We start from the raw sequence: 16,109 nt of genomic DNA, 5'->3' as shown, positions 1-16,109 counted from the left end.
TATGCTGTAAATGTGTGTTGCTCTGATTTGGTTGATAAATAAAATGCTGGTTGACCAGTAGCCAGGCAGGAAGTACAGTGTAGGCAGGATAAGGAGAGAGAATTCTGGGAGGTAGAAGGCTGAGTTAGGAGACGCTGACAAAATCCACTACCATGACAAGTGAGATGTAAAATACCAGGAAGCCACAAGCCACATGGCAACTTATAGATTAATAGGAATGGGTTAATTTAAGAAATAAGAACTAAATAGCAAGAAGCCTGAGCCAATAGGTCAAACAGTTTAAATAATATAAGCATCTGTGTGTTTATTTGGGTCTGAGTGGCTGAGGGTCTGAGCGGGACTGGAGAAAACTCCAACTACAGAAGGGGGCCGGTCATAGGTTGCTAATGCCTACAATAACTAAAAGTCAACTTATATCAGGTGTGGTGGCATGCTTTTCATCTTAGCACTAAGAAGGCAGAGGTGGGTAGATCTCTTGTGGCCTGCCTGACCTACATAGTAAGTTCCAGGCCAGCTAAGACTACATAGTAATACCTGTCTCCAAAAGAAACATGAACTGTTACACTCTGGAAAAAGTTATAAAGCATACAACTCCTCCCTCGATAACTAACATAACATAGCATACTTTTTCAAGTCGAAAGATGTGATCTCTTTCTAGGCGTTCTTCTGCTTGTTTCAAGCCTAGCCTCTGCTCAGGTGTCAATGTGGATTCATCTATCACAGTGGCATTTTCTAAATAGTCCATCTCAGAAGAATTTTCTTTATTAGATTCTTCACTCTTCATTTTACCTACAAAAGAAGCAAGCATTAAATCAGTTATCATCATGTTGGCAGTGGTTGAGCATACTTTTAATCCCAGCACTCAGGAGGCAGAGACAGGCAGATCTCTGAGTTCAAAGCCATCCTGGTCTACAGAGTGAGTTCCAGGACAGCCAGGGCTACACAGAGAAATCTTGTCTCAACAAACAAAACAAGAACAAATATCAGTTATTATCACTAAAAATTTTAAATTTAAAAAACATTTAACTATGGGGGAATTCTTTCCTTATATTAACTTGGTTGTACAAGTTATTAGAGTATGTTAAAAAATATATATATATATGATATATGCATGGTGAGCTCATGAGATAACTTAGCGAGTAAGGATAATTGACACTAAGCCTGATGACCTGAGTTCAATCCCCAGGATTCATATGGCAAAAGAAAATATACTCCCACAAAATGTCCTCTGGTCTCCACAAATGCCATGTGCACACCCAAACATACAATAAATGAATAAATGTAACATTTTTTAGAAAGCAGTGCTAAGGGACTGAAGAGACAGATGGCTTAGCAATTAAGTGCATTGGTGGTAGGTGGGCATGATGGTATACCTCTTCAATCTCAGCAATAGGTAGGCAGAAACAGGTAGAGCTGAGTTCAAGGCCAACTTGGTCTACACAGTGAGTCTGTATAGACAGGGCTACAGATAAAGACTCTGTCACAAAGGAAAAAGAAAAAGCATCAACACCTACATGACAGTTTACAACTATCTGTAACTCCTGTCCCAAGGGGATCTAATGCCTTCTCGCCTCCATCCACATCAGGCAAATAAATAAATAAATAAATAAAAATAAAAAATAAAAAAAGATACACAGACGTACACGCAGGCAAACACACATAAACACAAAATAATTTTTTAAAATTTTAAACAGTGCATGGTCAATAAATACCTCAATCATATTCGAAAGTCAACTACTTAATTTATAGAGAAGTCCTGACAGTCAATCCCACCTTTGGTTAGTTGATTTTCAGGGAGGTAGGGACAGAGAGAGCTTGCATGCATGCATGTGTGTTTTAAAATATTAAAGCTCTTATTTTCTAAACAAAGAAGAAATCGTATTTAGAAGTGGTACATTTCCTACCAAAGGGCATAGGACTGTCTAGAATAAAAAGCAAACTCTTAAATAAGAATGTTATAAGAAGGGGAGTGGAGAGAGCTCAGTGGTTAAGAGGAATTGTTACTCTTGTAGACTCAGGTTTAGTTCCCAAGCACCCACATGGCAACTAACAGTCTGCAACTTTAGCTGCAGAGGATGCTGGTCTTTGGGGGCAATGCACATACATGGTGCACAGACATACACACAGGCAAAAGATATATACACATAAAATTACAATAAATCTGTTTGTTTATTTATATATTTGTTTGTTTTGAGACAATGTCTCTACCTAGCCCCCTGTCCTGGAACTCACTTTGTAGACCTAGCTGGCCTCAAACTCAGAGATCTGCTTGGTTGAGCCACTACCAGGCTCAATAAATTTTTTTTTTTGGTTTTTTGAGACAGGGTTTCTCTGTGTAGTTTTGTGCCTTTCCTGGAACTCACTCTGTAGACCAGGCTGGCCTCAAACTCACAGAGATCCACCTGCCTCTGCCTCCCAAGTGCTGGGATTAAAGGCGTGCGCCACCACCGCCCGGCAATACATCTTTTTTTTAAAGACTGCTATAAAAACACAAATATTCAAATGTTACTAGGTAAGAAAAGTGCCTTGGTTTTTCCCTAAGAAATGGTCTCTTGGGACTAAAGAGAGGGCTTATCAGTTAAAAAAAAAAAAAAAAAAAAAAAAAAAAAAAAAAAAAAAAAAAAACTGGCTGCTCTTCTAGAGGTCCCAGGATCAATTTCCAGCACCCACATGGCAGCTCACACTGCCTGTAATTCCAGTTCCTAAGGATCTGAAACCCTTTTTTCCAGCCTCCACAGGCACCAGGCACACATGTGATGCACAGCCATACAGGCAGACAAAACACCCACACATATAAAACTATTTCTATTTTAAAAGAGAATAAGGAAAGCTCACACTATTTAGCCCCAGGCTGCTTGAATGCAGAGACCCACCTGCTTCTGCCCTCTGAGTACAACATCAGCACTTGCATAGTTAGTGCTAAGTGGCAGGCAAACACTGATGCACTATGTGGTATGTGGAATTATCTCTTAATATTTGGGAAATTTTTAGTGACTTTTATTATGGAACTATGAAAAACAAAATCTAGTTTATTTCTATAGTTCATGAAAAAGATCAGTAACAAGACAATGTAACAACACAACCCCCTTTTAAAAAAAAATGTATAACTTCCCCTACATGACTATCAACTAACAATAGCAAATCCCATAAAATTATCATTTCTATCACAATAATTGAAAAAGACTACATAGTACTTTTTTTTTTTTTTTTAACCTAGACAGGGTTTCTCTGTGTAGCCCTAGCTATCCTGGAACTCCTCTGTAGATCAGGCTGGCCTCAAACTGAGAGATTCACCTACCTCTGCCTCTCAAGTGCTGCAAAGAAAGGCACTGCCACAATTCCTGGCTATATAGCACTTTTTAAAAGAAGGAAATAGGACAGGGCCTGGTGGAGCACACATTTAATAACAGAGTTCAAGAGGAAGAAACAGGTGGATCTCTACAAGTTCGAGGCCAGCTAGGTAGGTCTACATAGCAAATTCCAAGAGAGCCAAGGCTACATAGTGAGACCCTAAGTCAAAAACAGGGCATGTACTGCTCTTCCAGAGGACCAGGTTTTAATTCCCAATACCCACACTGGGCAACTCACAACCACCTATAATGCCAGTTTAAAGAGATCAAAGGCCTCTGACTTCCTTAGGTACCCACACTCATATGCACACAGACATATATAAAACTAAACATAAAATAGGGGTGGAAAAATGGCTCGATGGTTAAGAGCACTTAACAGCTCTTGCAGAAAACTCAGGTTTGGTTACCAGCACCCACACCAGCTTACTCAATTTCCAAGGGATCTGATACCCTCTGAACTCCACAGGTACCTTCAGGCACATGGTGCACAAAAACTCAAGCAGGCACACATCCATACACTAAATAAATAAATAATTTCATTTTCTAGAATCGACATTAAAATAAATACTAGGCAAATTGCCCCAAACTATGTTCCACAGATTGCAAGAATTTGATAAATGTGACTATACTTATAAACAAGAAGTATAGAAAATGCCTATCCATATAAAGTCTTGTATATGAATGTTTATATGATTAATAGTTGGCAGTGAATAGAAGATGGTAATAAACAATGAATACCAATATATACAGTGTTTCCTGGAGGCATGATTGAAAATAAGGTGGTGTTAAGTCTTTAATACCAGCACTTGGGAGGCAGGCAGAGGTAAGCAAATCTCTGTGAGTTTGAGGCCAGCCTAGTCTACAGAGTGAGTTTCAGGACAGCCAGAGATACACAGAGAAACTCTGTTTCAAAAAAACACCACCCACCAAAAAAAAAAAAAAAAAAAAAAAAAGAAAAGAAGGAATTAAATAATGGTGATATCTGTGTGACTATAAATATACTAAAAAGGGTAACTTCTGGTCTTGTGGTGATATATGCCTTTAATCCTAGCACTCTCTGTGAGGTTCAAGGCCAGCCTGGTCTATAAAGCGAGTTCCAGGACAGCCAGGGTTGTTATACAGAGAAAACCTGTCTTGGAAAAAAAAAAAGAAGAAAGAAAAGGAAGGATCAGTGAGGATCAAGTACTTGCCATGCATGCCTAGCAACATGAGTTCCATCCTCAAAACCCACCTAAAGTTAGAAAGATGGAATCCATAAAGTTGTCCTCTGATTGCTACATACCATGTGATACACCTCCACCTATATACACATATCATACATATACTATAATAAATTTAAATAAAAAACAGGGGGGCTGGCAAGATGGCTCAGAGGTTAAAATCACTGGTTGCTCTTCCAGAGGTCCTGAGTTCAATCCCCAGCAACCACATGGTGGCTCACAACCATGTGGTCTGGCACCCTCTTCTGTATACATAATAAATAAATCTTAAAAAAAAAAAAAAGAATGAATGAGTTTTTGAAAAAAAAAAAAAGGTTAAAAGAGCCAGCTATATGGTTATCTAGGGGACAAGTATTCATAGAGGAAAAAGCAAATGCAAAGGTCCTTCCTTAGGTGGCCATTTGCCTTTAGAGAAAAGGCAAGAAAACTACATAACTAGAACAGAGAGAGAGAGAGAGAGAGAGAGAGAGAGAGAGAGAGAGAGAGAGAGAGAGAGAGAAAAGTTAACAAGAAAATGAATGAGGGCAGAAGTAGGAGTGTCACATCATATAGTACCCTATCACTCACTCTAACTAACACTAGTTTTTACTGTAATGTGTGGTTAACCACTAAAACATGTGAATGACATTGTCTGACTCCTAGTCATTACACTGCAAACACAATGAAAGGTGATATGGATGTGCATTTTTCTTTAAATGATTGACTTCAAGTATGATAGTCAAAAGATTGGTCCTAACCACCTACCCACCCCCATCCCCATCCCCAACCCCATGCCAGCAGCAGCATCCAGAAACCTGTTAGAAGTTCAGTATCTTAGGCCACTCCCTACATATTCTAAATCAAAACTCTGAGAATGAGCCTAAAAAACTCCATTCTAATGATTCCCAGGAGACTCGCATGCATACTGAAATTTAACTTTTGTTTGTTAGTGGCTTTGGGAGGAGGGGACAATACGATTGTTATTGTAAAGGAGAGTCTTACTCTGTTGTCTAGGCTGGCATAGAACTCAACAACAATCCTCCTACCTCATCTTCCCAAATGTTGATATTACAGGTGTAAGCTACCTGTATATCTAGAGTAAAGCTCTGTTTTGTTTTTTGTTTTTGGAGGTGGGCCTGGTGCTTGAGATTGAATCCAGAGCACCCCTCATGCTACAAAAATTCTCTACCACTGAGCTATATCCTCATCTTGAATATTAAGTTTGATAAGCTCAGATCAAGAACATTCTCCCCCAAATAATCACTTGGCTCATTCACCTGTTTGCTTCAACTATTTGCTCCCATATACAAAAAGACAATTCTATTAATGTTTTAAAAGTCTATTTCTAGGGGCTGAAAAGATGGCTCAGCTGTTAAGAGCACTGACTGCTCTTCCAGAGGTCCCGAGTTCAATTCCCAGCAACCACATGGTGGCTCACAACCATCTGTAATGAGATCTGGTGCCCTCTTCTGGCCTGCAGACAGAACACTGTATAATAAACAAACAAACAAACAAACCTTTTTTTAAAAAAAGTCTATTTCGGCCGGGCGGTGGTGGCGCACGCCTTTAATCCCAGCACTTGGGAGGCAGAGGCAGGCGGATCTCTGTGAGTTCAAGGCCAGCCTGGGCTACCAAGTGAGTTCCAGGAAAAGGCGCAAAGCTACACAGAGAAACCCTGTCTTGGAAAAAAAAAAAAAAAAAAAAATGTCTATTTCTAAACTTCAGTGGTTTGGATCAGTATGTGCCCATAGGCTCAAAGACTTGAATACTTGGTCACCAGGGAATGGAACTACTTTAAAGGATTAGGAGGTGTGGCCTTGTTGGAGGAAGTGTGTCACTAGAGGGTGGGCTTTGAGGTTTCAAAAATCCCATTCTAAGCTCAGAGTCTGTCTTTTCTGCTGCCTGTGGATCCATATGTGGAACTCTAAGTTACTTCTTCAGCACCATGCCTGTCTGTGTGCCACCATGCTCCCCTTCATGACAATGTACTAAACCTGTGAAACTATAAGCAAGGTCCAATTAAATGCTTTCTTTTGTAAGAATTACCTTGGTCATGGTATCTCTTTACAGCAACAGAACAATGACTAAGACATAAACCATCACCTGTATTCTATCAGAAATGAAAAGGTAGTGATTTCTGAAAAAGAAATTGGGGGGGGGGGCAAGTGTGTGCAGGTCAAAGGACAACTTCAGGGAGTTAGTTCTCTCCCTCCCTCATGGGAGTTCCAGGGATCAAATTCAGGTCATCAGACTTAGTGGCAAGTGCCATTAACTGCTGAAACAACTTGCCAGCCTTATTTCTGAACATTTTAATCAATGTTTCACAAACTATGACAATAAAACATTAATTTTCTTTTTGAGGAGTTGCTAGTGACCAAATCCAGGGCTTTATGTATGCTAGACAGCTGTTCTACCAGGTGAGTTACATTCCCAGCCCCAATCAGTTTATTTTTATCTTTATATCAAGGTAAACTTTATTCTCCAGCCATGGAAATAACAGAAAATAAGACTGCCTCCTCACAAATCACTAATTTAAACAAAATAAAATTAAAGAAAAAAAAAAGACAAGAGAGCTGAGCATCCTACCATGCATATACTTGGACAATTAAATGAAAGTAAAACAAAGCTAAGCATGGTAGCTTATGCCTATAGATAAAATATAATTTGAAAAATATTTTTGAGACAAGGTCTTATTATGTAGCCCTGGCTGTCCTGGAACTCTATTTTAAATCAGGCTGGCCTCAAACTTAGTGATCCATCTGCCTCTTTCTCCTTAGTGCTGGTATTGAAAAGAAATGACCACCACAGCCAGACAAAACATTTTTTTAAATAGAAATAAGTAAAACTTGGATGTGGTGACCATGCCTAAAATCCCAGCACTCAGGAGATGAGAGGTAGCCTTGTCTACAAAGCAAGTTCCTGAGCATCACAGAACATTCTCTTTAAAAATGAATGAATGAATGAGTGTACACGCACATATACAAATAAAACTCAAGAGCACAATGAACAAAAATATTTTACAGTAGTAGTTCAAGTAAATGTTAACAGTATATATCTTAATCAATCTCTGCTTCCACTTTAACTCCTAACAAAAAATCTGGTACACTGAAGCCAAAAATATTTTTAAAAAGAAATAAAATAGAAAACCTTATCATAGAACTATCTTTGATCTCTTGAATGTCTTCTAAAAAGCCGCTTCATTTTATGCCCTCAATTTTATCATGCCCTCAAATTTCTGCTCTAATCAATACTGTATCTCATTCATAATCAGCCCACACTTAATAATGTAGTTACCCAATCTAAAAGACAAATAACAAAATTAAATCATGTACATTCTCAACTCAAGTTTTTGCCACTGAAAATCAGTTTTGTAACATCAAATAGGAAGCTTTCTTGAGATCTGGAGTTAGATTTGGTTTGGGTTTTCAACTGTAAACACATGACTGGACCACAAATAGGAACCCAATATATACCTATTTATTGAATAAATGAGAATATATTACCAAAATCATTTTTTAAAGACTGGGGTGCTAGGTATAGTGGTAAATTCATGTAACCCCAGCACTTCTGAGACTATCTGAGATAGGAGGAGTAAGAGTTCAAGATGAGGGGCTGGAGAGATGGCTCAGCAGTTAAGAGCCCTGGCTTCTCTTCCAAAGGACCCAGGTTCAATTCCCAACCACATGGCAGCTCACAACTGTCTGTAACCCCTGTTCTGGAGGATCCAACACCCTCACATAGACATACATGTGGGCAAAACACCAATGTACATAAAATCCAAATGAATAAATTATTTAAAAAAAAAAAGAGTTCAAAGAGAGGGCTAGAAAGATGGCTCAGCAGTTAAGATCACATAATGCTCTTCCAGAGAAACCAGGTTCAAATCCCAGTACCCACATCAAGTGATTCACAACCATCTGTAAGTCTAGCTCCAGGAGATCCAACACCATTGGCCTCTGAACAAACACACAAACACATGAACACACACCTACATACATACATGCACATAATTAATTTTTTTTTTTTTTTTTTTTGGTTTTCGAGACAGGGTTTCTCTGTGTAGCTTTGCGCCTTTCCTGGAGCTCACTAGGTAGCCCAGGCTGGCCTCGAACTCACAGAGATCCGCCTGGCTCTGCCTCCCGAGTGCTGGGATTAAAGGCGTGCGCCACCACGCCCAGCTAATTAAAAATAATTTTAAAAGCCAGGTGATGGTGGTGCACACCTTTAATCCCAGCACTTGGGAGGTAGAGGCAGGTAGATCTCTGTTGTGTTCAAAGGCTACTCTACATAATGAGTTCCATGACAGCCAGGACTACATAGAGAACAAAACAAAGCAAAATAATAATAAAAATTTTAAAAGTTGTGAAACAAGAGTTCCATGCAAGTTTGAGTTACATAGTTCAAAGCCAGCCTCATCTAAACAATGAGACCATTTAAAAAAAACTAAGTAAGTGTCCAAGGCCAAAGGTGTAGCCCAGTGATAGAACACTTGTCCTTGTCCAGTATACATGAGGGTAAGACAGAGCCCTACTATCAGTAAATAAGTAAGAGTATATGTATTCACAAACATCCACTAAATTCATATGTGCACAGACTTTTACCACAAAATAAATAAATAATAAAGGTTTTTTCTTTGTTTTCAGCTTTTTGAAATTAATGTAGCTAAACCAGAAATAACCTACAGAACATTAACAAGAAAATCCTGCCCAAAAGTTAACTTGTGGAAAACACCATATGCATTTCTACTTACTCAAATCATCTGATGTATCTTCAATTCCTGAAGCACTATCATCAGAATCACCAATATTATCTGTCCGTGTCTGCTGCTTCTGAGATGGCAGTAAGTTTTCCAGGGTGGATTTTTCTCCCTGTAGAGCTTCACTATTCCTTTTGTCCACAGAAACAAAGGAGCTTGTAAGTTTTTCCCCAGTCTCTTGAGATTCTGTCTGTTTCATGTTTTCTTTCAACAGTAAACTAGGTGCATTTTCTGGTTCTAAAGGTGAGCTGGGTGTCGTTTGTAATTTCATCTGAGAAGTGGGTATATTTTCTTCTTTCTTCTGTGAATTAAGTGCTTTTTCTGTTGTTGCTGCTGCTGTTGTACAGGGTATTTTTTCTGCCTTTACTGGTAAATTAGGTGACTTTGGTGATTTTTCTGCCTTTGCTTGTAAACTAGGTGCTTTTTCTGCTTTTGCCTGTGAACATCCCTTCTGGGCTTTCATGGGTGAATTTGGTATCTTTTTCACTTTGCAATGACTTTGATCTCGAAGTACTAACCCCAAATCTTTAGGGCCTGGAACACTGGCAGCATTTACTTTACATGATTTAACTTCTGTTTTTTCTATACAAATATCATTTTGCTTGGTTTTTTTACTACTATTTCTATTCAAAGAGCTGGTCCCAATTTCGGTCACGGACTTATCATTTCTAGGCTTCAAGGTTTGATTAGTTATAATTTTAACTGCTTTGCTTTCTTCACAAATAATATTCTTCTTTGGTTCATGATTTTCGCTTTTAGAAGTCTTGGGCTCTTCCATTATTTGAAAATCTGGTTCTTTCCAATTGTGATACTGTAAAATGGCAGATCTCGGGTATATGAACTGCTCCAAATCTAGTTTAGGCAAGCAAACTATAGGGTTTAAAAATAAAAACGGAAAATTTGTTATTTAAAATGCAGAAACACTTTTAGTCATTAGTCAATTAAAAAAACTCAAAATTTGTTCTCAAAACTAAAGAAACATTTTTCAGAAAGCTATATGGAAAGGGCTTAAATCCTCATTTATCAAAAGTCAGGGGTAGGCAGATCTCTGTGAGCTTCAGGCCAGCCTAGTCTACACACCTAGTTCAAAGCCGCCCAAGAATCAGTCTGTCCCAAAAAACAAAACACCCCACACATACACAAAGGGACTTTTTACAAAAACAAAGTTACTTTCTATTGCTTAATGAGAATTTCCACTAATAAATGAGTAAATATTTGCACACACACACACAAAAAAAACCTGGCCAGGCAATGGTGGCACACACTTTTAATCCCAGCACTCTTAGAGTTTGAGGCCAGCCTGGTTTACAGAGCAAGTTCCAGGACGGGGGTGAGGGGGGGGGAGGAAGAAGGAAGGAAGGAAGGAAAGAAGGAAGGAGAGAGACAGATTGAGAGAAAGAAAGAGCAAGCCTGAAATAATATGCCTCCATCATTATAAAGAAATGGAAAACTGAAGAGCTGCAGAATTTCAATCTCTATGCACTATAAGGAAAGTTATAAAATCCTCAGCATTAAAAGTCTTACACCCACATGATTTCATCCTGAATACGCCTGTTTATACCACAACCTACTCAATTCTCTAAACATGAGAATCATCCCTGAAGTAAAAAGAAGTGTAAACGAATTCAAGTAAATAACCTTTAAATTGTTATTATATATTTCCTAAAACCTAAATAATGAACACCACAAAGTACAAAAGCTGCTGAAAACTATGGACTTTGGGAGATAATAGTGTTGGTGTAGAGTCATCAGTTGTAATAAATTTATCACCCTAGTGCCAAGTGTTAATGGTAAGGGGAGGCTATGAACATGTGAGTACAAGGAATATGTGGGAACTCTGTTTTCTGCTCAATTTTGCTGTGAACCCAAGAAAGTGACAGTAAAAAAAAAAAAATACTAAAAACATTAAGAGCCCATTTTTCTCTTTTCAAAAATATTAATAGGAACAATTACACTGATGAAAAAACATTAAATTTACAAGACTATATACATGGTAAAAAGTGTTGCATTCTGTTATAGTATTTGTATATCAGAAATACTTTATATAGAAATTGTTTGCTTGGGTTTTTTTTGTTTTGGTTTTGGTTTTTCAAGACAGGGTTTTTATGTAGCTCTGTGCCCAGGCTGGCCTCGAACTCACAGAGATCCCCCTGCCTCTGCCTCCGGAGTGCTGGGATTAAAGGCATGGGCCACCACCGCCTGGCTAGAAATTTAAAAAAAAAACAAAACAATTCTTCACCTTGCTCAATATGCTTGGCTAAGATTAATATATGAATAAAAACTAGAGCCTTCTATCAACAAAGGCAAATTACTGGGAATTAAAATGTATTATCTTTGATTTTTACTAGGTAATATTACTAAATTATTAAATCAGGACTTACTAAATTATTAAACCAGGACAAGCATGTCTATTCATATAAGAATTCATCATAAAACACAAAAGTATTATCCAAAACAAAAAGCTCAGAACATGAGTCAATTTATTTGCAACTGTATATATGCAAAACTATGTACACAAAAAATAAAACTTTAGTGTAGGTATGTTTACATTAAAGCACCCTACCCACCCAGAACTGGACTTAGAACTGGACTTCTAATTTGTAGCAAAGTCCTCTCTATATATGACTGGGCAGTAGTGGCGCACGCTTTTAATCCCAGCTCTTGGGAGGCAGAGGCAGGTGGATCTCTGTGAGTTCGACTACATGAGCGAGTTCCAGGACAGCCACAGTGGTTACACAGAGAGACCCTGTCTCGAGAAAATAAAAAAATAAAAAAAAGAAAAGTCCTCTATATGTTCTGCTTTGATTTCAGTCTAAACTACTATTATTGTCATTTAATTTTTATTGTAAAGTCAAGTTTTTCTTTAAGAAACTTCTCATGTCATTAATTAATTCACTGTCCACTAAAGAGGCTTAAGTTCAAGTCTCAAGAAAGCCCTTTCTCAAAGAACTAATGCCTGATCCAATTATACTATCAATACCCATAATTATTCTTATTCTTTTATCTTTCATGAATTAAGGACAGACATAATTACAATCTCAAAGTTCTTCACTAGAGATCTTTGACATCCAATTTCTTGTAACAATTTACGTTAGGAACTGTTTTAGAATAGATTTGCTTCTCATTTACTGACACCTCATACTTCTCTTAACAAGAATAAATTCAGATTATACTCCTTCCTAAAATATCACATTTAGGAATACTATGGCTCTGTAGAATATGCCAATACTACATTGAAATGAACATCCATTCACTATAAGACTTCAACTCCATAACTCATGTTCAAGATAAGCCTCGTTATCATCACCATCATTCTAAGTGATCATATTTCCTCTTGTATGTGCCAAAACTCATAACTAAAAAATGAGTTATTGGTTACACAAGATGCTTTATTTTTGCACCTGTCTTTCAAGCCTTTGTCCACCAGCTGAATAAAAACACCTACCTTTGTTTTTAAATGTATTAGGTTCTGGAACTAGAGAGAGGGCTCAGCTGTTAAGAGCACTAGCTGTACCCAGTGCTAGGGGGACAGAGGCAGATGTATCTATGAGATCAAGGCCAGCCTGGCTTCCAGAATGAGTACCTGGACAGATACATGAGACCCTGTCTCAGAAATAAATAAATAAATAAATAAATAAATAAATAAATAAATAAATAAACAAACAAACAAACAAACAAAACAAAAAACAACAGCAACAAGCTGCTTTTCAGAAGACCCAGAATGAATTCCCAGAACTCACATGGTGGCTCACAACTAACTGTCTGTAACTCCAATCCCTGAGGATCCATCACCCACTCCTGGCCTCTAGGCACACTGGGCACACCAGACACACACACACAGGCAAAAGACTCATACACAAAAAAATTAATAAATCTCCTTAAATATATTTGTATTTGTGTGTTGGGGGCACACCCATGCAGGTGTGCAGGTGGAGGTCAGAGGACAACTCTATGGAGTCAAACCTTTCTCTTCCTCTGTATGTGAATTCCAAGGATCAAACTCAGTTCACTAGGCTTACATGGCAAGTACGTTTACCCTTTGAACCATTTCGCCAGCTCTTAAACTTCTTTTTTAGTATTTTCTGGCAAATCTACAATAATTTACAATTGTAAAAAAATGCTTTTATTCCTGGGTTTTATGTTTTTGCATTTGTTTCATAAACACATTTTGCTTTTCCTATTCTTGATGTTCTATACAACTGTTAAAAAAAAAAAAAAAAAAAAAAAAAAAGGTTGCCAAGGGCTGGAGACATGACTCAGAGATTAAGAGAATGTACTGTTCATGCAGAGGACCAAACTTCAATTCCCAGAACCTAAGTCAGCTGGCTCACAATCACCTACAATTCCAGTGCCAAAGGATCCAAAAGCTCTGGTACCTATGGGCACCCATATTCACATGCACATACCCACCTACCACACACATACAAAAATAAAATTTTTTAAGTTGCCTAAATAAATGGCTCTTCCTAAAATCTTACAAAAACTGGCATGTCTTATTTTACAAAGAAAAATAAGGAGCCAATGAGGTGGCACAGCTGATTAGGGAGTTTGCTGCCAAGTCCAACGACTTGAGTTCAGGCCCTAGTGCTCACACAGTAGAAGGTATACTCTCTGACCTCCACATGTTCATGCATGCCCCCCCACACAAAGATTGACACACATACAAAATACATGTGAAAAAATGAAAATAAGCAAAATAGGCTATATTTTTAAAGTTTTATTTTACGTCATCTAATAACCAAAAAGTTTTCTAGTGGTATTCTATTAGTCTTTAATGATTTGTAGATGGCATCCTATTGATAAGAACTGAAATTTCCAGGAAAAAAAAAAAAAAGTTGCACCTGTGTTAAAGATTCTCCAAGACAAACTGAATTAGAAGTTCATGACTTGAGAGAGCCAAATTTCTGACTACTTTTAGTCCCCTTAATAGCCCAGTTCTGTTTGACCTAACAGCCTTATGACTATCAGAATGTACAGAGATCCCAAGCTTAGTGCTACCACCAACAGGCTAAATATCATCAGAGAGCATCTGATGGCTATAGCACAAGTTCCCTGCTTTACTGTAATCCACCTGATCTGCTGTTTCCGACAAAAAAGGTGTGTTGGTTTATGACTTTCTTTGTTCTGCTAAATAAGCACATGCTAACTAACTAAATAAATGCAAAGATCTCATTCGGCTGTTACCACATTGGAAAATAGTATTAAAAAACCTAAATACATGTTCTTGGGCCATAATCACTCTCTATAGCCCACATTCATCTCTCAAACCCCTAATCTTTCTACTACAGCATCCAGAGTGTTAGGATTACAGGAATGTACTACCACACATGTCCAAACTTAAGTAAATTATAAATTGTTCAAAAAGTCAGTAACAGGGGCTAGAGATGATGGCACAGTAGTTAAGAGAAGAGGAAGCCAGTCTGGTTCCAAGCACTCACAGCAGCCCATAACTACTTATAATTCCAACTCCAGGGGCTCATCATCCATCTCTGGTCTCCCCAAGCACCAAGCATGCACAAGGTGCACATACAGAATGGAGGCAAGTACTCATACACATAAAACAAAAATTAGCCGGGCGGTGGTGGCACACGCCTTTAATCCCAGCACTCAGGAGGCAGAGCCAGGCGGATCTCTGTGAGTTCGAGGCCAGCCTGGGCTACCAAGTGAGTTCCAGGAAAGGCGCAAAGCTACACAGAGAAACCCTGTCTCGAAAAACAAAACAAAAACAAAAACAAAAAAAAAAATTAATCTTTGTTAAAAAAGAAATTAAAATATTAATGGATGTAACTACATAGGTAAATGTAAAAGACATTATTTTTGTTTTTGTTTTGTACCTGTTGGGTTGATTCATTTTACATGATTAAAAAGACAAATACTGGGGAAAAGGAGGTGGCTCAGTGGGTAAAAGCAACTGCTGCCCAAGATGAGAACCTGACTCCCAATTCTCAGCCTTAATTTAAAAAGCACACCCCCCATGGGTGCTCAGGTGAGGGGAACAGGATGTAGAGAGATGGCTCAGCCATTGAAAGCACAGACTGCTCTTTCAGAAGACTCAGATTCAATTTCAGTACCCACATAGTAGCTCACAACTGACTATAACTCCAGTCCCAGGGGATCCAGCTCCCTCTTTTGGCCTCCATAGGCACCAAGCACACATATGGAACATAGACACATATCAAAGACAAAACATTCATATAAATAAAATTAATTTTTTTAAAAGCAAGGAGATGGCTCAGTAGGTAAAGGTGACTGCTGCACTGATGATGTCAATTGGATCCCTGAAACTAACATAAATGTAAAAGGAGAAAATCCACTCCACACAATTTGTCTTTTTGACCTCTGTATATACTCTATGGCATATGAGCCACACACACGTGTATTATGTATACAAACATACACAATAAAAAATGTTTAATGTTTTTAAAAGGTCAAGAGTGATGACTACTCCTGAAACAATCAACATTGTAGAGGGTGGAGACAGGATAGCTGTGGCTTGCTAGCTACCAGCCTAGCTCCAGGTTCAGTGAGAGACCTTGTCTCAAAGAAATAAGGTGGACAGTAATAGAACAGCATACTCCTATGTGCTTCAAATATGCACCTGCACACATATATACACACCAAAACATAATTATTAACCTATGGTAATAGACACAATATATTATACAGTTGTAACATAAGTCAACAACAGTCTACATGTATAACAGTAGTTTCATGAGATAACATGATCTATGAGTATATCAACATTTCATCATGGATAGGGAAGGACCTCTGAGGCCTCAACCAGCCAAGAGGGACTACTGAAAT

The 16,109-nt window shown here is 38.2% G+C and overlaps 1 protein-coding gene and 1 non-coding gene across 8 annotated transcripts in view; both read right to left on the bottom strand.

Moving 5' to 3' along the window:
* Tut4 (terminal uridylyl transferase 4) overlaps nucleotides 1-16,109 on the bottom strand; it is a 113,976-nt gene that overhangs the window by 82,442 nt on the left and 15,425 nt on the right. For all 7 annotated transcript variants that reach the window (XM_028888620.2, XM_028888627.2, XM_037202790.1 and 4 more), the window contains exons 2-3: nucleotides 9,300-10,175; nucleotides 626-789 (exon numbers count right to left, since the gene is read on the bottom strand). In XM_028888620.2, the coding sequence (XP_028744453.1) occupies nucleotides 626-789; nucleotides 9,300-10,083 (948 nt within the window). In that variant the 5' untranslated portion in view covers nucleotides 10,084-10,175. The remainder of the gene's footprint in view (nucleotides 1-625; nucleotides 790-9,299; nucleotides 10,176-16,109) is intronic.
* LOC114707761 lies at nucleotides 12,629-12,757 on the bottom strand. The gene has a single exon (XR_003736706.1). It is a non-coding gene; the product is annotated as a small nucleolar RNA SNORA40 (small nucleolar RNA).

Source organism: Peromyscus leucopus, chromosome 2 (assembly GCF_004664715.2).
Source record: "Peromyscus leucopus breed LL Stock chromosome 2, UCI_PerLeu_2.1, whole genome shotgun sequence".
Classification (NCBI taxonomy): Eukaryota; Metazoa; Chordata; class Mammalia; order Rodentia; family Cricetidae; genus Peromyscus; species Peromyscus leucopus.
The sequence above is the reverse complement of the archived record's forward strand: the minus strand, read 5'-3'. Positions and strand labels throughout refer to the sequence as shown.